At 41.2% G+C, this 24611-nt stretch overlaps 1 protein-coding gene across 2 annotated transcripts; it reads left to right on the forward strand.

Annotated features, from left to right (window-relative positions):
- Nucleotides 1-1877: 1877 nt before the first annotated feature.
- GCNT1 (glucosaminyl (N-acetyl) transferase 1) lies at nt 1878-13955 on the forward strand. Of its 2 annotated transcripts, none has more exons than XM_082782494.1 (3): nt 1878-1949; nt 10927-11062; nt 11491-13955. In XM_082782494.1, the coding sequence occupies exon 3, from the start codon at nt 11629-11631 to the stop codon at nt 12907-12909; it is 1281 nt and encodes a 426-aa protein (XP_082638620.1). In that variant the 5' UTR covers nt 1878-1949; nt 10927-11062; nt 11491-11628; the 3' UTR covers nt 12910-13955. The 2 variants fall into 2 exon arrangements, with proteins under 2 accessions (XP_082638620.1, XP_082638621.1); XM_082782495.1 differs by having other exon boundaries at nt 10927-11055.
- The last annotated feature ends 10656 nt before the right edge of the window (nt 13956-24611 follow it).

Below are 24611 nucleotides of genomic sequence, written 5' to 3' on the forward strand. Positions count from 1 at the left end.
GAAATGCACTCACTGAAACTGCACGAAGCTGCAATAAAAAATTATGATTTTTTTGCCAGCATGGCAAAGGATTAGCCTCTCTAGTGCCCATCTACCAGGAGCTATACTATGTACCTGTGCAAAAGTCGGAGAATAGCAGATTTCTAAACGTCATGTATTTTTCGGAAATAACTGCTTTCAGTAAATATTTAATGCTTTTTCCCTCATCCCTCCCTTCCATTGGAAGTAGACAGAAACTTCTGTTTCTGCAGCAAAATACAGTCTCTAGTGCTTTATTTATTTTCGTCCAACACACTTCTTTGCCTTCGTAGTTGTGAATAATAAGGCAGGGGAAGTGAAAAACAATGAAAGAAAATGTTTGCCTTCGAAGTTTACCTTTTGTAAACCCAAGTCACCCTTTCATAAATACTCTTTGCACTGCAATGGCATTACAGTGCTTTGCAGACACTTTAACAAAAGAACAATACTTAAATTTACTCGACCTACGACTTCTCTTATTATTCTAATTTACGCATTTACATGCAGATAGAGAGTCTTCAGCCGTAACCGCAAAGCGTTACTGTCCATGTTTTCCCATGGACAAATGGGAAACCTTGTCTCCTTGCCCCCACATTTCTCACTCCCTCGGGAGCCTGTCACCAACCTCTGGGTTTCCAGAAAAAGCACCTTCTTAGTAAATACCGCGCTCTACCAGAAGCTACAGTTACAGACAGGTCTTTTTTTTTTTTTTTTTTTTTTTTTTTTTCTTTCTTTCCAACTCTCCTGGGAAAAGGTAGGGATTGCTAAATTTGTGTGTAGTTAGTTACACACAGTTCCTCAACCCAAGAGGTATGCATATAAGAAAAAAATTCTTGACAACATGGAATCGCAAATTTCAGGCCCTGCAGCCCATTTCAATTTCAGTGGTCACCTACCACTGTCTGCCCATACCAGCCTTGAAAACAAATCTCTTTTCTGGTGAGCTTTCAGCCCCTTGATCCTGCTTATCGTGCAAATGCACGAACCCCCAGTGGGGAGCTCACGACTGGGTTGAGGAATGGGCAGGAGAGACCTCTCAGACATGCCTCGATCTGCCAAGTCCTATCGCAGAGATTCCTGGGATTTTTCAGTGCTGGGAGCACTGCTCAAACTGCTGCAGGATGCAGCGCTCGGTTTGTTGTTTTTAGCGAGGGAGGTGATTTCTCTGAACTTCAAATTTATTTGGAATCGAATTTCTTGTTTGCTTTGTAAGTCCTTTCATGGCTTATGGTATATCAAGGAGGCGCCCCCAAACCCCACCTTTGTATTTCGGCGCTCCCCGAACCCTGCTGGACGCGTTTTATCTTCGGGCGCAGACAAATCAAAGTCATCCTCTGGCTGTGCCGCGACACGCACGCTCTTCGTTTCACGGCACCGCTTTCTGGAACCGGCCTCCCAGGCGGGTCTCTGCCCCTTCCCCACCGCGCTCCCCTCTTCCCCTCCCCGCTCCCAGCGGCGCGTTCGCAATTTTATTTATTACAAATAAATAAAAATTATTGGGGCAACAATAAGGATGATGATGATGATGACGATGACGACGATGACGACGATGATGATGATGATGATGATGATGATAATAATAATAATAATAATAATAATAATAATAATAATAATAATAATAATAATAATAATAATAATAATAATAATAAAGGTGCTAAAAAGAGCAGCGGGAAGCGGGGGCTGGCGGCATCTCGGCACCGTCTGAGCGAGCCGGGGGGCGCTGAGCCGAGCCGAGCCACTGGGTGGTGCTGGGGGCGGTGCGGGGCTGTCCGGGGGCCGTCGTGGTGCGGTGGGGCCGCGCAGGGCAGGGCAGGGCAGGGCAGGGCAGGGAGGCGGCTCGCTGGCCGCTGGGGGCGGCTGCAGGCTGCGGGGCGCCTCGCCGGCGCCGGGCACATCGAGCCGCGCCGGGGAGAGCAGCGGCGGCCCCGCAGGTGGGTGCACGGGTGGGGGGCACGACGCGACTCGAAGGGGCTCGGTGGCGCCCCAAGGAGCACCGGGGGGTGGCGGTGGTGGTGGTGGCGAAGGTGAGGGGGTGTGTGTGTGTGTGTGTGTGGTGGGGACACGGGCAGGTGCCGCGCTGCGGGGCAGGAGAGACGCAGCCCTGCGCGCACCTCGTCCCCCCGTGCTTCGTGTCCTCTCTCCTTTCTGCCCCGCTTCTTTCTGCTTGTGCTTTTCCCTTTCTCTTTCTCTTTCCCTTTCTCTTTTCTTTTATCTTTCTCTTTTCTTTTATCTTTCCCTTTTCCTTTTCCTTTCCTTTTCCCTTTCCCTTTTCCCCTTCTCTTGCCCTTTCCCTCTACCTTTTCCTTTCCCCTTTCCTTTCCCTCCTTCTCTTTTTCTCTCTCTCCTTGCTTTCTCTCTCCCCTTTTTTCTTCCTCTCCCTCTCCCCATTCTTTTTTTCCTTTCCTTCATTTTCTTTTTCCTCTGCGCTCCTCTCCACTCCTCCGCTCCAGTCCATGCAGTTCACATCTCTCCGTTTTTTTGTCCCTTTATTTTTCATCCATTTCTTTCCTTCTCCCCTCTATTTTTTTCCAACTCCCCTGGCACCCCGTCCTGTGGCAGTGTGCGCAGGGCTGGCCCCTCCATGGGATGCTGAGCATCCGGAGTAGGCTGCTGGGCGCAGGGTGTTGAATGGGTCTGAAACCTGTTAGTGAGACCAGCGTGCACGGGACAGACACCCCATGCTCCTGAGGAATCGCAGACCTGAGGTGTGGCTTTTCTTCTTGTATTAAATTCGCTAGAACTGGGAAAACCCCAAAGAAACCTCCTTTTTCAGAACAGCAAAGCTGTTTAGAAAGTTGTAAATAGTTTTCTGTGACCCAGGTTGGGTGGGAGGGAGGATTCAGAAGCCTGACAGGAAGCTCTGGCACTTTGCCCCCTTTCAGTATTGCTCAGAAAAGTAGACTTCTTTGTGGGAAAGAGGGGGAGTGGTAGCAGCAGGGAATTGCCATTTTGGAGCCTGCAATTTTAAATTTCTTTTTTAATGGAATATGAGTTAGGTGACCTCAGAGCTGGCAAGAATGACAGGCCTTGGGAGGCAGAAATGGCAGTGTGAGAAGAGGGGACAAGCCTAGCATTTCAGTCTATCCACTTCAACTTGAGATTTACTGAGAAAAAATAACATGGTATTTGTATGTCAGGTGAGAGCTCAGTTACAGTGGAACAAGGCTTTTGAAAGTAGGTGTGTACAAGAGAAAATACATTTTTTCTCACCTCTGTGATTTCACTGCTCTCCCCACAGTAAATATCAGTCAGCAGCATTAGTCTCTTCCCTATGAATCTGAAATGTCTGGGGTAATACCTATTTCCTGGAGCTATAAAAGCCAAAAGTTGCTTAAAAAACATGAACATCTTTGCCAAGTCTGTTCTCTTTTTCTACACTTCTGTGAAATGCACTGGGGAACATACATGCTGAAGATTTACAGTCTGCTGTGTTGAGAGCACAGTGATGTGCTGACCAAAACTCTGCTTTCCATATTCATTGCTACAATGGAAAACCTATTGCTAGTCTTATGGAAAGATTTTATTTATTTATTTATTTATTTCTAATAGTCTCCTCCTGGTCTTTGTTTGAATTCTGACATAATCCCAAAGTTCTCCACTTACTTTGGTTCATAAGATCCTGACAGAGCACTCTAAATTATAGCATGTATTTTGTCTTTTTGTGCATTTTGCAATGGAAACTATTTTCTAGGTAGTGCCTGCATCTTAGGCAATAAAAAGTCACATTTTTGAACTATATTTTCATGTGGCATTGTCTTGCAGATCAGATGAAACTTGTTTCGTGCTCATTTGAAGTGAACAGTGGGAGAAAAAACAACAAAACATATAGTACCTCTTAAGCTGTAGATTAAAAATAGAAAAAACTATTTTATTGACTTGCACAATAGAGCTAAACCTGTGCACTGGAGCATGATGCTGATCCATGTTAGTGCTGTAAGAGATCTCGTATTTTCAGAGGAGGTTGTTGCTGCTGGTACTATTTGTCCTTTAGCTCACTAAAGAAATATAACTGGGCATACCTACACTTCCTTCAAAAAAGGGCGAAGAAAGTCTCCTCAGACCAGTAATCGAAATGTTTTGCTTGAAGAGGGATCAAAGTACTCAAGAGTTTGACAGCCTCTTCCCTCCCCCATTAGATTCAGGTTTGGTTTTACAGGTGACATTACCTTCCCTGCTAAGGGGCCTGCCAGTTTGTCCCCTTCTAAAACACTGCATTATCACAAGGGAGTGATTAGCAAACACTGTAGGTGGGCAGCAGGAGTGCAGAGCCTGCTCAGTTCCAGGGGAAATTACAGCTCCTGCATTAGAGTATTGTGGAAAAAAAAAAAAAAAAAAAAAAAAAAAAGCACATGCATTTCACTTAAAGGTAGCCAATGCACACAGATTAACCTGAGTAACGCAAGGCAACTCAACTGTTCTACTGTTAAACCAGTCAATCATACTTTAAATGTATGTTTTTTTTTGGCATGTTTTATTTGTTTGTTTACTTTGGGATTTGTGTGACTGACACTTTCTGTGTCAGTTACCTTGAGGTAAAACTTTCCTTCAGTACTGAGTCTCAGACTCCTTGATATAGGCGATGGTCACTAAGTGACTTTGTAGCAATGACTTCCCTTTGTTCAGTTGAAATTTCTTGCTAATTTAGCTCTTCCTGTGGGACCTTTAAGAAAGGATTTTAATGCAAGTGGGAATCAGACTTTGAACTCTGTTGTGAGGAAGATGTAGCTGACAAATCAATAGAAAGGCTACCAAAAATTATACTCTTTCATTGCCTACCTAATTCTAGTCACTCCCATCATTCAGTGTCCATGTAGTGGTAGGTGTAGCAGTGGTGGTTTGTTTAAAGCTGCCTTCTAAGCTAACAAGTCACTAGAAATGTGTTATTTCTTTCTAAAGAAAATAACTGCCTTTGTTTTCCTTTTCCTGTTTTATAACTGTCTCCGAAGGTAAAGCCCTGCACTCTTGCAGAGTGTTATCAGTGAGCATCCACATGCAGCCCTGCTGCTCTGGGCATGACTTTCAGAATTTGTGTCTTAGCCCCGTACAGTCTAATGGTAGCCCAAATACTCTGCTTGTGCTGCTGTGCTTGTTTTCGTAAGACAGAAGACAAGTGGAACAAACGTGACTGCTTTCATTCGGTTACAGGCATAGCTACTTCTAAGATAGTATCATGGAAATGTTGAGTAAATGTGACCCTACTGTGTGTAGTACATCTTTTCAGAAAACCCCACATCCACTCATTCCATCCTTGTGCTTATGCATGTTGGTGTTTATGCAAGCAGTTTATGGCTTTAAAAATCACTTCCTCCTCAGAATGAATGTTCTGCATAGCTGAGCCTAAATGGAAGCAAGTCAATTGTGAAAACTGCTTGCAGGACATGTATGCTTTGAAGCACATTGGATATACCCTAGGAAAACTCAAAGACTTTTCAGCAAATCCACCATCAGTGGAGGGCCTTCTGCTGAAGTGTTGAGGAAAAGTTTGATACCTCAGGTGGAATTTGTGAATGGGGAAAGCGAAGAGCAAGAATCTGGGAAGACGCCAGCTCACTTGCTATTCTGAGGGCCAGCTGAAGCCTTCTTATATCTCCTTCCCCTGCCCCAAAGGCAAAAAAACTGTGAAAATAAGTCAGTTCTGACTCTCACTCCCCACCCATCGAAAGGATTACTTGTCTTGTGGCCCATCCCAGCCAGTACTTCAGAAATGTGGGTATATTCTGTACTACATTTTCCACTCAGCACTTCAGAAATGTGGGTATATTCTGTACTACATTTTCCACTCAGCATTTTTTCAATAGGTTTCCATAAAAATAAAAAAAAACAAGTTGTCATAAGTGTGCGTAGGATTTTATTACAACTGCCAGAAAGGTTTCAAATATGTGATGTAAAGTTTTGACTAAAAGCTTACGTGTCTGTGGATGTAAACTTAAGGCACGTGTTAATGTTTGTGCTGCTGGGATCTCTCTCCTCGAGCTGTATACCAAAAGTCACAGAAGCTACAACAGGTGTAGAGAAACACTTCCATCTACTTCCTCTGGTGCTCTTTTAGAGGAGAAAAAGTGAAGGGAAGGACCTATGGGCACCTTAGCTTGACAGCCCGAGGGAGCAGTGACACTGAAACCTTCTGGCCAGGCATGCAAGACCAAGGAGACCATGCATACATTTCTTAGCTGTTTTTGTCCTCCTGCCAGCCTCCGTGGTACTGCTGGGCTTTAGCTCCTTCCTGCCTTTCTGTCACGCTTCTGCAAGATGTACAGGCTGCCTAAGTACCCCAAAGTATTTTCTTACTTTCTGCCTAACCACTTCCGAGCTTCTGGTGCTACTGGCCCATGGTGTATTTTGGAGGCCACAGCCCTCCTGTTTCATTGCTGAATTGGTGTTTTACATCTTGCTTCAACAGTTTCTCCACTGGTGTGAGGAAGGACTGGAGTGCCAAAATCAAAAGGCATTTGACCTTTTGTGGTTTTTGGTCCCTGGGCCACCAGCCCTATATCATCTTTTCAAGAGATGGGTCTGTGTACCAATTAACAGCAAGTCCTAACTGCTTTTTCTAAAATAATGATAATAGAAAAAGATACTTACCATAAAAAGTTATGGTAATATCTTAGAAAAAAAATATGTATACTTAGCCTATGGTTTCACTTTGTTTTCTGAACTACTTTAGACAGGACAGATGAGGGCTATGCATTTTAAATGAGTGTTGAGAAAGGGGTCCCCATGACAAAGGAGAAGTAGGAATTGTTTAGCAAAGCCACAAGCCACAAATGCTTATGCTTATGATTGTGTGAAGGGGCTTGTTCCACTGACCCATGTTTTGCGTGTTGCTAATTCTGCACGTATAACTGCTGTTGGAAGGAGGAAGGAAGAAGTTGAGGCACTGTAATTTGGGCAGAATGAATTCTCCCAGAGAACGATACTACCCAGATGTGAAACTGATTAGAGGCAACTCTTGCTTTTAACCTAGTTAAGGAAAAGACACACCTCCTACTCTCAGCCATATCAGTCCAAACAAGAACCTAAAACGTGGAGGCTGAGTTTGCTGGACTAGGGTGTGGTGATCTGCTAGGTCTCTGAAGCCTTCCCATCAAGCAAGGCTTTTCCAAATTCCCTTGTCCAGATCCACTGTACTGTTTTGCCTTTGTTCCTCCTTGATGATCCTCACCCCTGCTTTAAGGATTCAGTTTCATGATAAGCTTGAGTTGGTTTAATCAAGCGTGCTGCTGCTGAAGGAGGAGGCACCATTCTCTTCCATCCCTCCCTGGGTTCACACATTCCTGGGGTGAGAGCAGGCTGGGGCTATGAAGGCCCTCAGCATCGTACCAGCAGACCCGGGACTTCCCTGGGACCAGGCCTGCTCCCACACTGACAGGAGGTGCTGGGTATGTGTGGCTGGGAGGGATGGGAGTGGTACTGCTCCTTATACCAGCACCATGCCATGTGTTGGACGAATCCCACCATGGAACTGCGTCCGAAGGGGTGGGCTCTGCACAGCTGGGCTCAGGCTCATGGACCTCTGCCACGGCTCCTGGCAGGTCAGCGTAGCAGCACGGTGCTTCCTCTGCACCATCATAAGAGTCCCCTTGACTGGTGTGAGTGTAATGCAGCTTACTGGATGGGGCCCTGGCACACCTGATCTAGTGGGTGGCATCCCTGCCCATGGCAGGGGGTTGGAACTGGGTGGTCTGTAAGGTCCCTTCCAACCCAAGCTGTTCTGTGATGATGGTAACAGTACTGCTGTTAACTGTTATAGTCCAGCCAGTCTGCATAAAACATCCAAATGAAATTCAGTCTCCCTTGGAGCTGTGCTATAATCTTGTAAAAGATGTTTTCTTTAATTAGTATTATTGAAAACGTATATTTCTTGTGGAATTTTGTATTTGTTTTTAAGGATGGATGAAGCCACACTAATCTGAAGTCACAGGCAGAGCTGGGCTAAGAGGGTGCTGCTCCCTCTTGTCTGTGGCTGCAGCCTTTCCTTGACTAATTTTGTTCCTAGTTCAGTCCTTTAGCACAAATACCCATACTGTCTCTTCCTGACTCATTCAAGTCAATAATGTGGCTCACATTTACCACTGAGCATGTAGGGTAAAACAAGTTTATAAAGTAACCAGGTAAACACAATGCTAACAAAACCCAGCTATTTTACAGCACCTTTACAGTAATATGAAAATTATATCTGACTTCTATCAAAATGTCTCCCAAACATAATGATATGAACATAAAGGTAATGAATACTTGCTTCATAGATGAATAAATTAAGATGCAGGTGATCCAAGTTATTTCACCTCTGACACAGAACAGGTGTTAGGAGATTTAAACTTGGTACAGTAATCCTTCCCAAAAGGCCTATTTAAATGTCCAGTGGTAGTCTGTAGGAGAAATCAGGTTGAAGTAACCTTGTGCTTTCTGTTTAGTCTACTTTATGGTTTCTATACAGCATTTAAGAACAATTCTGTCAGGAAAGAGGGAAGCAGGCAGGTAACGAAACCTTTTTACCAACTCTTCCAAATACCAGCAACTGCAGTGCATTTCCCCATTGAGTGACTGCTGCATGAAAAACACAGCTGTAATGAGGAGGAAGCAGTGGAAGATGGAAATGGGTCAAGTACATAACTTCTGAGACCAAGCCTCAGCTGAGAGCAAGTCCAAGGCTGTGCATGAAGTCTTTTTCTTTGTCGGTGGCTGTGCAGACCTCCTTCCTGCTCTCCCAAGTACAAAGCTGTGTCCGTTAACACTGAAGCTATCAAGAACTTGAGAAGAAGATGGCAAAAGCTTTGCTGTTTGAAACCATGTTAGGAGTATTCTAGGCTCATAAAACTTTCTAAAGCAGAAAGAGCTGTATTTTCTGCAAAAAGTAGAAAATCTGTCCTAACTCTGTGAAGGTCAGTGTTTGCAAAGAATGGGGGTATGGCCAAGTTCTAGTACATCTAGAAAGGAATTCCAAACACAAACAAAGCAGCTTATGGTTAAGACTGCTCAGAATTGGTATGTCAGGGAGAGGAACTGACTGCAGGGGAAAAAATACATAAAGATAAGTGCCTTGTAACCTGTAAATGTTTACATATTTCTATTTTTGGTATAAAGGAAATAAAAATTCTATTTATTTTGAGCTCAAAACAACCAGCTAGCTATAGGTGACATTTCTGAAACAGATTATTTACCCTGTATTCATCGAAGTCTTCCACTAAAAGCAGACTAAGAAGGACTTCTTAGCAAACTTAGTCTTTGGAGGTCATAGCAAGTGAAGATCTCAATGGTAGCTTTCAGTTAAGGCTCTGTCTCCCTGAATCACAGAGAACAAGAAATGGGTGGCAATTCTCTTACAGTGCACGTTGTTCCTCAGTGCTCATGCTTCTATATAAACTGAGAATAGGATAAAGTAGAAATGCTAACTCTTGTCCTAAAGAAAAGGGTTCCAGTTTCTGACAGCTAAAAATTCACAAATGTAAGTGTGTTTGAATTACATATTAACTTTTACAAAAATCCTTGTTCAGATGTGGTTAGTAAGCAGAAAACCATAGTTTAAAGTTAACCCATATCACAAACTACATTCTATGGAAATATATACTTGATAGAGGCTATGGAGACTATCACATAGCTGCTATTCTTCTTTTATCTTTCTTTTATTTCATATATCATGGCAATTATTTTTATTGGATCAGATTTACTAGTCAGAACTGGCAGGATGTCACGTAAGGAAGTGTGTGGTAAGTTGTAAAGCACGTTAAAACTTGCTCTAAATTATTTCTTTGTGTTTGATGCTACAGCACAATCTAAAAGTAGTGACTGAGGAGTTCCCCTGGTCCATTTGCAGTGCTGCGGGCATAGTGGTGGACAAAAAGCATAGTGCGTCCCAATGGCACCACTGATGTCAAAAAGCTCTGCAATGCCACATCTCAATTTTTTACACACACATGTATTGGGTTTTGCAAGTTAAGAGCCACAATGTATGAAGAATAGGATGCAAGCTACAAGCTAAAATGATACTGAGGTAGCTTAAAGAAAAGAGGGGAAAATAAAATCTTATGCTGAAACAGCAAAACCCAGAGGAGAATATAGCACAATCTTCCTTAAACAAATGTTCTTACTAATTATTTTGGGAAACAATTGCTTGGAGTCAAAAAGTTACTCAAAGCACTAAAACTTTCTTGAAAGTAACAAAAATGAAAGGAGCTGTAGCTCTCTCAAAGACTTCAATATTTCACGAACCTTTTAATTTAAAGATTAAAATGTTGGAAGAGATTCACTATAAATTATATTGTTTTTCACAACTAGAGCTTGGTTTGAAATTCAGATCTGTGCTGAATTATTCAGATAATGAATATGTAAGCATGACTGCTTGAGTAGCAGTGTAAATTGTTTAAGAACATCCTATTCTTCATTATTTTATATGTATGAGGTAGTACAAAAAGGACACCTAGTTCTTTAATCCGGTTGTAGACTGCAGTGCTCTCAACAGCTAGAACTATAGCAGGCACATGACTTTGGGACAAACCCTTCACAGAGTGCTGAAACAGAACAAAGGCATTTCAGCACTCTACAAACAGAATATGGAAAAAACAAAATAACAAAAAAAAAAAAAAACAACAACAACAAAGGCAGAACTAACAAAAATAATGTAGCATCTGGGTTGCAACTCACCCTTGCAGCATGCTTCCACATAAAAAGCAACTGCTGAATAGTTTTTTTTTTTTTTTTAAAGTGTCTAAATGATGGTAACACAACACTGCTGTGCTCTTAGATTTCTGCGTTTTGTAGGGATTTAACACTAATCAGCTTTAAAGATGGATCATAACTACTGCCTTTTTACCTTGAAGAGGTACTTCAGCAATTCAGTCACAGCTGTTTTCAGAACTCTGCAAGCTGAGGAGCCATGCTATGCTAATTTCTTTTTTCCTTTTTCATCAGCCCTTTCTGGATAGTGTTTCTAAGATCAACTGCGGGATGTTGAAGAGATTGCATCTCACGTAAAAATCTAGGAAGTCTTCAGGGACTGCTTCCCCAGCAAGAAGATGAATTGTGAATAGTATCTAGGAAGTGAGTGGTACGTTAAAACTGTAATTAAACTTATGTCACTGCTAACGTGTGTATAAAACATTCTTGTCACATTCTGAAGATGAGTTATTAAGTCAAATACTTGCTTGTCAGAAACATATCTGACTTACCTTGGCTTTGTCAGATGCAGCTGAACGTGGTTTGCTGTCTTACTGAACTTGAGTTTGTAGTCTTAGTAGTTCAGCTGACAGAAGATCGGAAATAGCTCACAAAAGCTATGTTTCCTGTCCCAATATTTTTCTTGAAAAAATACACTAATTTTATTCATTAACTTTTAATTTTCAATAGAATATTTTTGTCTGAAGTATTCACTTTTTTTTTCCCAGTCAGTAAATAGCAAAGTCATTATTATCAATTAATCTTTTTTAAGAAACTTTTAAGTAACTGCAATGACAGCTATATTTTATTTCATTTTAGGAGTTTTCCTTCCATCTTGCTGACAAATGTACCAAGTTTCTGAGAAACACAAACTGTTTCTTCTGAAGTTGTTGAGGCTGATATGAGCAGAGAGGAGGACAAATTTTCTTAGCCCTACAAAGCCACCTGGTATTTGAAATGCTGAAAAGGAAACTACGGTTTTGCCACAACTCATGCTTCAGGCTTTTCTTGGGTCTAACTCTGATTTTAGTAGTTGTTTCAGTTTTGAAAGTTAACCAGAAACCAAACTTCTTAAATCGGAGACATCTAGAGCTGACTAAGGAAGACCCTATTGGCAATATTAACTGCACCAGGATAATAGAGGGTGATATAGAAGAAATTCAAAAGGTGAAGCTTGAGACATTATCAATATCATTTAAGAAACGCCCCAAACTGACAGCCAATGACTATATTAACATGACAGCAGACTGTGCCTCTTTCACTAAGATGAGGAAATACATTATGGAACCTCTCAGCAATGAAGAAGCAGAATTTCCAATTGCTTACTCGATAGTGGTTTATCACAAAATCGAGATGCTTGATAGACTTCTAAGATCTATCTATGCTCCTCAGAATTTTTACTGCATTCACGTAGACAGAAAGTCTCCAGAATCCTTTTTTACTGCTGTGAAGGGAATAGTTTCATGTTTTGATAATGTCTTTATTTCCAGCCAGCTAGAGAGTGTTGTATATGCTTCATGGAGCAGGGTGCAGGCAGATATTAATTGCATGAAAGATCTCTACAGAAGAAGTTCAAACTGGAAATACCTAATAAACCTCTGTGGCATGGACTTTCCTATAAAGACCAACCAGGAAATAGTAGAGAAATTGAAAGCTCTTAAAGGTGAAAACAGCTTGGAGACAGAAAAAATGCCTGTTTATAAAGAAGTAAGGTGGAAAAAACACTATGAGATTATTGATGGTAAGGTAAAGAACACAGGTATAGACAAACAACTGCCACCTCTCAGTACTCCAATTTTTTCTGGAAGTGCCTATTTTGTAGTTAGCAGAAGATTTGTAGAACATATATTAGAAAGCAGCAAAATCCTCAAATTTATTGAGTGGGCAAAAGACACTTACAGCCCTGATGAATACCTGTGGGCAACGATTCAGAGAATCCCTGAAGTCCCCGGTGCTGTTTCTTCTAGTGACAAGTACGATGTTTCTGATATGAATGCACTGGCCAGGTTTGTCAAGTGGCAGTACTTTGAAGGAGATGTGTCTAAAGGTGCACCTTACCCACCATGCAGCGGAGTTCATGTTCGGTCTGTCTGTGTGTTTGGGGTAGGAGATCTGAAATGGATGCTGCGAAACCACCACTTCTTTGCTAATAAGTTTGATACTGATGTTGACCCTTTTGCAGTGAAATGTTTGGAAGAATATTTACGACACAAAGCTTTGTATCTGCAAAAGAACTGAAATACTGCACTCTCCAGTCATGAAACATAAGTACAAATAATATACAGTACAAATAATATACTACTTTAACATTCAACGCTGGTGGTGGTGGTGCTGATGAATGGCTATGATGGTTATCACCACGTTGGTATGGTGGTGACAAGGCCTTGCCTGGTCCATGGACAAGCTGGAGCGAAGACATGCCTCTGAAGATGAGGATGCCTTGTGTTACACCTTGAGTGTTGGAACTTGGGTACAAAGTCAAAGATGGCAGTTTTTGGAAGCCTGACTATTTCAGATATTTATTATATAAATATGTGTTATGGTGTGATTAATGGGCTTCCTTTGGCTAAACAACTTATTTGAAGGCCTGGAGAATGAATTTTTTTCATGGTTATTTCTGATTTTTATTTTTATTTTTTCCCGTGAATATAATGCTATCTGGAAAAGAAAAATGAAGAGAAAAAATGGGGAAGAAGCAGTGGGACTGTACAAAGTTTATACTGAGTGCTGGAAGATCTCAGGAAATTAACATGGGAATTGATTTGAAAAGTAAACAAAAGGGGATATACCAAAGCCAAGTGTCATCATTTAACTTAAATATGATTGCTGCAGTTCTGCAATATGTAATTCTTAATCCTCCTGGAAACTTCATCTTCAGCATGGAGTATTAAGGACTTGTATTCCTATTTTTGTAGCAGAATCTTGCTTTTGTACTCTTAAGCCTTCCCTGATAATGTGATATGAAGTTTATATACTAGTTCCTCGTTATATCATCTCAGGGAAACTTCATTTTTGTGCCTGATGAGAGTTAGACTTGTAACTTAATACTTACTGTGTCACCAGTCTTACTTCTGAATCCAAAATGACTCAAGTTTCTCAAAAACTTAAAAGAAGGATTGCAGCAATGTCTAAATATTACTGATGGAACTGTGGATTTCTGGTTTCTGTCAGGCTCAACTTTCAATCCAGATACTTTTAACACTAAGTACACAAAAATAAAGTTATTTTTCTAAATGATACTGTCTCTTCCTACAGTTAAAGTCCTAAAATGCAATGCCAGAAAATCCTAACCATGAAGACCTAAGATGACTTTATTGTAGGTTGCCATACACAACCGATGCTGCAGCAGAGACAAGTCTTGCCTTTCCTCTATCCATTCATTCAGGCATCCATGCTTGTCTGAATTTAGCATGTGCTGCTGTTTCTTACTTATTGCATCTTTTAGTAGAAAGGAAAGGGGGAAATACATGTACAGATGAATTTTGTTTCAGATTAGTCCCCTGCTTGATCTAGCTTCTGCAATGTGGCACAGGTACTGCAAACAATACAAAAGCATGATGATGAGGAATCAGGACTGCATGAGGAATGATATTAATTCTTTTCATAGTAATCCTGGTTTGGTATGTATCCTATCTTACTTCTGATATTCATTATTGACACTAGCAAAATAGACTGTTTTGTTTGTTTGTTTTTTCCCCCCTTTATTTGTGTTTCTTGGACTGTTGCTGTGAAGGCAGTAAACATTTCTCACAAAGGTGGATTGTCATAAGTTTCTTCTAAGATCTGCCCCAATATGAGACGTGAGCATTATGAACTGCTTACTGTTGATCATGCAAGCTTTTAAGGAGGCAAGAGATTTAATCTAAAATGGGGCCTCTTGCCAACCCCCCACCTTCAAAACCACCTGAAAGCTGTTTAGGGAGTCTTCAGAGAATCTCACCTGGTGTATAAACATGTAATTAAGGCCTGGGAGCAGAAGCAGAGAAGGGGAATACCCTAGATTGTCTTCCCCACCCTTTGGCTTTTCTACAAGAATGCTCTAGCGGACAACCGTGCTCTACCATCTTTGCACAAGCTATAACAAGGAGATTCCTTAACTTAGGTAGTAATGGGAAATGCCAGGAAGTTAGGTTACAGCAAAAACGCAACTGTTTGCTTTTAAGAATTTTTACCTAAAGACAAACTATGTAAATAGCTTCTATAATACCACAGCTGTTGGTTCAAAAATGATGAAAAAGTGATAATGAAGTTCTCTGCACAGACTCAATTGCTTGAAACCGTCTAGACAGCTGCAGCATCAGCCCCTTTGCCTACCTGTTGCAGCATGCTTTGTACTTATTCATTTGTATAATACAATGAATGCCTGTCTGCTAACGATAATGGTACTGTAGACGGTAAAGATACTAGTTGCTTTGGTGCTCCAAGTGTTACTGTTAAGATAGAGTCAAGAGAGACCCTGTGTACAATCATGGTGTGGTCTCCTCTGTATGGGAGGAAAAATACAAGAAGAGCTCTGTGTTTAGCATAGATTCTCCATACAATACAGAGTAATTTCTTTTTCTGCCAGGGAACATAAACTACCCAAAAAACACCCCAAAACAATTGTAGAAGAGAAGCCCCAGTCTAGTAGATTTTAAATGGTGTAGGAAGGGAATTTAATGAAAAGAATAATCATCTCTTAAGTACTGAATGTATAAAAGGAAATTAATAGATCAATTAAAAGTATTTTAACTACGCATAAATTAAAGGCACCCTAGCTACTTTTAATGAGCAGAGAAAGCAATCTAGCTTATGTTAGGATTTCACTGAAATCACTACCAGGAAATTTACCCAAAATAATCTCCATTCCAAAGTCAAGCAACTTTGTGGCACCAACAAAATATAAATGAAACCTAGGTTATATTCCTTATTGACATTAGCAGCTGGTATTTCATAACTGATTTCAGTTTTCTACAAGATGTTTAGAAGACAGGAGTAAAATTGTGGTATTGGCTTGAGTGAGCATGAAAGAAGATGCTTAACCGAAACAGTGCGGCGACCAGCTGACCTCGATGCTGTGCTAAAGACTCTGGACTTGATCAGCTTTAGTGGTAGCAATAGCTAAAAATTAAAAGCTTTGTGATTACATCAACCTTCCACCCATTGATTCTGAATACAGTAGTGCTTAATGCAAGAAAAATGCAGGTTTTCTTCAATTGGCTTCAGGTTCCATTTGAGGGAAGAAGGCAATGCAGATACCTGCACAAGGACTAAAGCTGGGTTTCGGAGCTGTACAGGGCACTAAAGTTAAAATCAAGGCTGTGATTGTGGTACTTGTATCCTCCAATCCCTGCTGCATCCACCCAGCTCACAGTAGCCCTTGCAACTGTGACATTATCAGCCTTTGGGCAGCTATGAAGGAAGTTGGTTTCCATTGTCTGCTAAATAACCTTACCTCTCCTCCCCGCAGCCCCTTTTTTTTTCCATCTTTCAAGGATGGTTTAGTTTCTGGTTTAGTTTCTTAGTCCAGCTAACCAGTTCTGGGAATAAAAGAGTATCCAGAGAAAAAGTAGTTGAAGAAAATGCATGTCCTTCTCAACTTCCCGTAACTTGTCTTTTAATTTTCCATAGTAGAATTTTTCAAAACAGTTTAGTGCATTGCAGGCACAGCTCTTGTTCAGTTCTAAAAAAAAAAAAAGGAAAAAGCCCTCTTCTCTCCCCCCACATACTTACACATAAGCACTTTGAAGGGCCCCAATAATAATTTGTTTGGTTTACAGATGCAAGCAAATAATTGTGGTAACCAAGCATCCTGTGTCACTAGCAGTCACTAGTCTGAAAGCCTTTGAGTTCAACGTTTGATTTTATCCCAGAAACCTAATTACTTATGCTTTCATCTAAAACCTCCTTCCTGCTTTACGTTTGATTATTTGACAGGAAGGATGTTTGGCTGTCTGACTGCTTCCTAGCTAGCACAGCAAATACAAGCTGAACACTATGGTTACGAATAAACTAGCCATACAGATTGCCCTGACTTGCTGAATTTTTAAGTGGCACAACAACTAACAATAGGCACCCTGGCTATAATGTCTATGCATTAGACACTAAAAATGAATGAAGAGGCTGTCTGCTCCCCCCATCCTAGTACTGTGCTGGAAAGGACATAATCCCTTCCTCCAGGTTCAGTGCTATTGCAAGCTCTGAATGGCAGCCATAAAAATAACAAACATAATTTAAGTTCTGTTGCAATATTTGATTGTATTTAATTATAGCTTCATTTACTTTTAAATTTTTTATTTGTGGATTTCTTGTAAAATACACAGAAGTTCTAATATTGCAGTGACCACCTCTTCAATCAGTTATAATAGGGGAAATTGTATTATGTAAAATGGCTTTCCATGAGTTGACAATACCATTCATTCTCAGCTTAATGGTTCAGTAACACAGTAGACCAGTTTTCATAATTTTCAAACTATCTTCTTTCCAATATATGTTTCCTTAATTGTCCTTTTACTGCAATGTAGTAATGTAATAGTAACCTGCTTTTGACAGACAAGGAGCCTTTCAGGTGCTGTAGATGGCAGACAGAAAAATGCTATGCCCTTTAGGTTATGTTGTTTCTCTCAGATCATTCACTCAACCTTTTCCGAACACCATTACTCACTTTCCAAGAATCTATATTAACATGATTTATCAAGTTATTTTTCTTGTTTGTGTCGAGTTTTTCAATTATTATTATTATTTTTTGATTGAAGAGAGACAGTTTCTTACTCTGCACAGAAATAAGAGGTTTCTTGTTTGTTTCCTTGTTCGTTTTTGTTCCCACTCTCCCCCCACCCCCCACCCCCTCACCCACACACCTACCCCTTTTCTGGATTGTGTAATAACCTCAAATGGTCCCTGTGAATTTACATTATAGTGTTCCTTATTTGCCTTGCCTTAAGTTACAGTATTTTTGGCCAGGGAAATATTTTGCTCAATGCCCTCTTTTAAATTCTGTGCCTCTGAAGCTGAGCTTTGCTGATGGAGTCCTACACATGGATGGTTTCTTCTAGGATCTCCTAGCACCCATTTTAGTTTAGTTTAGTCTTCTATAACTATAACAGAACTTGACAACAAAAAATTAAGAATACAACCAAATACTAAAAGTCAAGACAACAAAAAGTTAAGAACATTACAAAATCCTAAAAGCCAAGCCAAAGTATCTAAAAAATACATTTTTTCCCCCAAATCCAAGTTGTGTAAGGAAAAGATACCGAAAAAATACTCAACTAAATATACAGTGTCAGGAAGGGCCCTGAGCAGATGCCATCTGTTAAAAATCTGTTTAAAGTGCTCCACTACAGGATATTCAAACTGTTCCACTGGGAGCTCTAGTCCCACACAAGTGATAAAATTTTACTTTGTGCCATGTAATTGTATTAATCTTACTTACCTTTTTTGTTTTGTTTGTTTATTTGTTTTTCAGGTACCCGACCTTATCCTTGTCTCATTTAAACATGAAGTATTTCGGAAATTGATTAGCAAAGTTTAATTATTAAAGTCTTCACTAACAATACAGAAATTAGTTTTTCTGAATCAAAGCCTTGTAAACCTTGTATCTCTCTCTCTCTCTCTCTCTCTTTTTTTTTTTTTCTTCTTCTTTCTTTCCAATCACCTTTTCTTTGCTACACATCAGGGTCAGGAACTGGAGTTACCATATGGCTTCCAAGTCTCTCTTACTCACTGGTCTATCATACGAAGGGAAAGTAAAGTTTGTGGTTTAGCATCAGTCATAGAATCATGAACCATAGAATGGCCTGGATTGGAAAGGACCTCAAGGATGACCTAGTTCCAACCCCCCTGCCATGGGCAGGGATGCCACCCACTAGAACAGGTTGCTCAGGGCCTCGTCTAACCTGGTCTTGAACGCCTGCAGGGATGGGGCATCCATAGCTTCTCAGGGCAACCTGTGCTGGGGCCTCACCACCCTCTGAGTGAAAAATTTCTTTCTAACCTCTCATCTAAATCTCCCCTTTTAGTTTAAAACCATTCCCTCATGTCCTGTCATTATCTACCCAAATAAAGAGTCCTTCTCCATCCTTTCTGTAAGCCCCCTTTAAGTACTGAAAATCTACAATAAGGTCACCCTGGAGCCTTCTCTTCTCCAGGCTGAACGTCCCCAGCTCTCTCAGCCTAGGAGAGGTGCTCTCTCCATAGGAGAGGTGCTCCAGCCCCTTGATCATCTTTGTGACCCTCCTCTGGGCCCACTCTAACAGCTCCACATCCTTCTTGTGCTGGGGGCCCAGCCCTGGATGCAGCACTCCAGGTGGGGCCTCCCAAGGGCAGAGCAGAGGGGCACAATCCTCTCCCTCCACCTGCTGCCCACCCCTCTGCTGATGCAGCCCAGGACACAGTTGGCCTCTGGGCTGCAGGCACACACTGCTGGCTCATGTTGAGCTTTTCATCCACCAGAACCCCCAGGTCCTTCTCTGCAGGGCTGCTCTCGGTGAGTTCTTCTCCCAGTCAATGCTCATGTCCGCGATTGCCCTGACCCAGGCACAGCACCCTGCATTTGGTCTTGTTGAACCTCATTAGGTTCATGTGGGCCCACTTCTCCAGCCTGTCCAAGTCTCTTTGGATGGCATCGCTTCCTTCTGTCGTATCAACCTCACCACTCAGCTTGGTGTCATCAATGGTTATAAGTGAGTCCTTAGTGTATTTTGGCACCACTTATGTGAATTGCATTTGTGGTGCTGGAAAGAGATTTCCCAATGCTGATGCGTAATTAGTTTAGTATGGAAGACTAATACTAGAAGACTTCCCACCACCTCTCTGTAGGTAACATTCTTAGTCTTGTTTAATAACAGGCTGATTATAATTAGGCATGCTACCCATGCCAGGAAGCTAAACATTAATTAGCTCTTAAAACTAGATTATCAGGTTGATGTTGTAATACCAATCTCCACAAACAGGAGCTGAAATGCTGTCCTCCTTAACTTGGAGCTAAATCCCAGCCATCTTTTATGCATTTTCAAGTCTAGGGCAGATATCACACACTTGTAAGCCTTGCATCATAGCAAGCTCCAGATGAACCTACTTTGGGGTGCTCAGACCAAAATCACTTTCTCTTTCATTTGTGCACATGGCCCCATAACAATTAGCAACTGTTGACTGCCGGATTCACAACTTCTTCAAAGCAACTAGACAGCAATGAAATTTAGAGTTCAGAATAAATAAATAAATAAATAAAATCCAGACTGCACAAGTCATGTATGTCTTCTTTAAGGACATCTGCCAGGAAATAAAACACAAGCAGCAGGCCTGCTGCCCACTTCCCAAATTTAAATTGAATTGCTGCTCTGCTAGAAAGATAAGAAAACATGGTGATTAGTAACAGAGATAATGCCCTTGCTTCCATGTCTGCTCCCTCTGGCCACTGACCTTCAGAGGCTCTTCCCTTCAGATGACCAAAAACAGGAAGAACCAGAAAGAAACTTTGTTTTGTCCTCCCAGGAGGATTCAAGAACTAATTAAGCATTTTGCCTTTTCTGCTTTTTAAATCTCCCCTGCCTGCTTAACCACTGCATCTGAGTGCACAGAAAAAAAAAGAAGGCCTGCCTCCATCACTTCCAGTCTTGTGGTCTTTCTCTTAGCAAACAAGACTTGTCCCATTCCTGCCTCCTTGGTTCACAGTCTAGTCTCCTGACTGCTTTTGTCCTTCTGACATGACCTGCTGGGAAGAACAGGCAAATCTGACAGTAAAAACAGCAGACCTGCTTAAACTTTACTTCAGGTGGCCAAGGTACAAGGAGAAGTGAAGTTACAGTAAAACCAACTTCAGTTAGTCTGTGGAACACCACTTAGTCACTTTATTCCTGAAGACAGCCTTTTTTTAACCCCAGCTTCCCACCTGGACTGAAGATAGGATGCAAGGTACCCTTTAACCCACATACAGTCAGGAGAATCCATAAGTTGATTATCTGTCCAAATTTATCCTGCAGTCTACACTGAATCTGCAAAAAACTTTTAAAATGACACAGGGATTATAGCATTCAGATACACAAGGAAAATGAAAGGTTTCTCTCAGCAGCTGAAACCTTTCTAGGCACTTCCTAATCAGCAAAATTTCTAAAAACATACTTTTTTTCCTTTATTAATTACAATTGAAAACACAAACTACTACACATATCACATTTACAATTTTGATAAATTAAGTGTAAAAGTAATGACCTGACATTCCTGATAAAATAGCAATCTAAGCCATGAATGTAGATTAAATTTCATAATTTAGAAATAGTTTTCATTATTTTAACATAATGCTCAGAACATATTTCTTAGGTTCAGTTGGAGCTTACGTAAGAAGCAAACAAACAGAAATGTTTTAAATTGAGCACAGTCACTTCTGCACTGTTGTACAACTGACAGGCATGCTCATTCATTTAGAGAAAGAAAGAGCAGAATCATTTCTTCAGTTCTTCAGTTTCTTCATTTCTTCAGGCTTCAGTTCCTATGTAGAAATGGTATTGAAACACAGCTGGTGAAGAGAACGTGGGACCTAGAGAATGGATTATATAATGTATTTCAGTTATGACTTTGGTAACTATTTGTTTGCAAGCTATTTCTTAGATTAATTTTTTTTTTTTTGGTAAATTCAGAATCTGAAACTGTCTTAAAAATAATAGCTTTTTCATGGCTGCCATTTATTTGGCAGAGAATAATTAAAATGATCTGTAGTTTTATTTTAAATGAAACTCTCAGTTGCATCTGTCAGGTTCAGTTGGCATTAGCATTTTCAAAATAAACACTCCGGGAAAGAACAGCGGTTTCTAAATTTCTCTGGTCTATCTTCATGGGGATGCAAACCCTCAAATGCAAATCCACAAACCCTCAAAGCCCACACAAACTCAGTATTTTTCAAGTCTAACTAAAATAGTATAGAACTATATACTACTAGATTTTGTTATTGAAGTCATGTTGCCTTTACCCATGAACGTATCAGACCTGCAGTCAGTACAGCAGGCTTCCACCTTTCTTGAGTTTCAAAGCATGAATTTTTACCAGTAGCCTGAAGAGCACTCAGCAAATATTATATCTGCTAGACTGGCAGCTCAGCTGTGTGATCCATATACTTCAGTTAATTTGCATGAAGCTATGACAAACTTCCACCAACTAAGCTTTTTTCTAGCATTAAAAATAGCCACATATGGAATTTTTTTTTTTAAATGAGAGGGAAAATCCTTCACAAGGGGGCCTTTCATCAAACTGAAGATGAATGACACAGGCTGGAACAGTCTCTCAAAAAATTAAAAACATGTTAAAAGTAGCAAATGGTGGAAAATGACAGTTATGGTGGAACAGAATGACACTCAACGTATCAAAATACTTCACATAGCTCTGCCTAAGACACTACAGTTAGTGGTTCAGCACTAGTCACAAGCTACTTTCAGACAGCGGAGTTGAACCAGCTGCTGGATGGTGGAGGGGATGATTTAATGACAGAAGCTGAGGTATTTTTGGTGCTTTTCATGTGGGCCCTTGACTTATCCACACCTGTGGGACCTGTTGTGCTGCACCCACGAGTGCTGAGGGAGCTGGCTGACATCCTCACGAGGCCAGTCTCCATCAGCTGTAGTAGGTCGTGGTGGTGAGAGGAGGCCCCCAGTAACTGGAGAAAAGCGAATGTTGTCCCCGTCTTCAATAAAAGGGTAAAGGAACAACTTGGGGAACTGCAGGCTGGTTGGTGTCATCTTTGGTCCCTGGGAAAATCATGGATGGAGCATGAACTCTTGTGCATGAGCAAGGACACAAGGGAGAAGACAGTGACTGAAAACAGTCAGTAAGGATTTACCTAGGCTAAGTCGTGTCTGACTGACTGGATAATCTTCTGTGATAAAATGACGGTATTTGTGGATGAGGATGGGAAGTAGATGTTATTGGTCTGGATGTACATAAATAAGGCTTCAACAGAACCCTGTGAGGAGAGCCGTCAGGAGCTAGGCTGGAGAAAGGCAGTTTGGAGGTATCTCCTGTGCCTCTGAGGGGGTACCAGATGCCAGGCCCTTTGCCAGTGGTGGCCACAAACAGAAATAGAGCAGTTTCCAGATGGAGAGAAGGGGCAAAGCCTCCCTGGCAGGATAACTAAGTAGTGGAACAGGCTGCTCAGAGAAGCTGTGCCATCTCTGTCCTGGGGGGACTCTTGCATTATTTCTAAACTACTATTCTCTTCACAGGAGCCAGCCACATCTGCCTGCAATTGAAGCTGGTTAAAAGTTAGCTTACATTAATAGCAGGATTACAGGCTGAGATGGGCAGGCTGCTTACTGCACATAATGTAAAGATACCTGCCCATTACTGGCAGTTGTATTTCAGAGGATCAACTAGTGCAGCTGAAGCTGAAAATAGTAATAATAAAATAAATATAATAATAATGATATTAATAATAATAATAATAATAGGCTGGGAAATGGTGCAGTACTGTTGCGGCCAACACTGGCCTCTGTTCACATTCTCAAGTGATGCCACAGACTAATTAATTTGTGTGATAGAACACTGGGATGGTAAGAGATGTTTCCCACTCCTTCATGGAGTGCAGTCAGGAGGAAAGCAGGTTATGCTGGTCCAGGTCATCTTTCAGACACGAAGAGGAATCAGGTCAATCTTCTCTTTTGTATGGCTCTAAGAAGATATGTGGCTTTTGTCCATGTAAAAGTTGTTGTAAAGGTAGCTATACTGACAAACTGCAGGAAAGCAAATCTGTTTTGTGTGATTATTTCTATGCATGCTGCCTCTTGGCTAAGAAGTTCTGTATCGCTTAGCTTGCACGATCCTTTAAAACCCTATTGTAAAAAAGGTTAGGTGTATGCATGTATGTGTGTGAGTGGGTAGCTGGTGATCATCTCTTTGGGCAGGAGCAGGTACTTGGGACACTTTAGATTGAGAAACCACATTATGCAGACCTTTGATGGGAACTTGATCATTAATATGTAGTCTAACAATCCCATGTGAAAGCTTTTCTTAGAATTAGTAGATCAGAATGTCTCAATGGAAGTGTTACTCTTTATATGTAGGCACTGGAGTTACAGTAGTATAAATGCTTTTTGGCAGAAGGCAGTATTTGGTTAAAGTTTGCTGAGTGTCACTCTCTAATTGCTGGAAAAAAAAAAAAGAAAAAAAAAAAGGAAAAATAATTCCACCAAAATGATTTCACATTCTGCAGAGTGCTCTGTGTCATTTGTTGGCAAGAGTAACGGAAGGAAAAATATCAGCAACACAAAGTAGCCATGGAATGATTTTTTTTTCAAGTAACAGCACCACTTCCAATTTTCTTTCCCATACGTAGTACCACTTAAGTGGCAGTAGACTACATAATACATTTTGTATTTCATGTTGCCAGCCAAGGCTGGCAAAAGCACAAAAAAGCATCTGATATGGGAACGTGGATAGTTCTGCCCAAAATGATATCCCTGCCATGGGGATATAAAGTAAGAGGTATCTTCTCCATCAATCTCTCGTCTTATGCTTTACCTGAAGGTGTAAATCTATGTATTTCCTTCCACCTGGCCTGGCCCATGCTGTACAGCTCAGTGCCTTGTTCATTTTTAAGTCTACACAATCTGCTGTAGGCACACAGAGAAAGCTCCCCTTCCCTTCCTTCCTCTCCATCTTAGAAGAGCCACATGCCCCCTGTTTATAAAAGAACCCACGTGCCCCCTGTCTGTAAGTGAATGGGGAATACATATCTGTCTGCACAGGAATTTGATCCCTTCTCCGAAGAAGTCACCAGCTCTGTAGAGATAAGCTGGTTAAAGACAAGCTCTTCTCCACACTCGTGCCTTGGCCAGCCCTGTGCAGCTGATCTCTCCCTGTGCTTTCTGTTCTGTTCTGTTTGTGCTTTCTATGGAGCCCGGCACATCAGCTCCAAGCAGGGGATCAGTTTCAGTACCAAAAGCCAAAGACTTGCAGGTCTCAGACACATACTT

The sequence above is a fragment of the Aythya marila genome, assembly GCF_965140915.1.
Source record: "Aythya marila genome assembly, chromosome: Z".
In the NCBI taxonomy this organism is placed as follows: Eukaryota; Metazoa; Chordata; class Aves; order Anseriformes; family Anatidae; genus Aythya; species Aythya marila.

Coding starts and splice junctions, on each gene's coding strand:
- GCNT1 (XM_082782494.1), top strand. CDS start 11,629: ATGCTGAAAAGGAAACTACGGTTTTGCCACAACTCATGCTTCAGGCTT.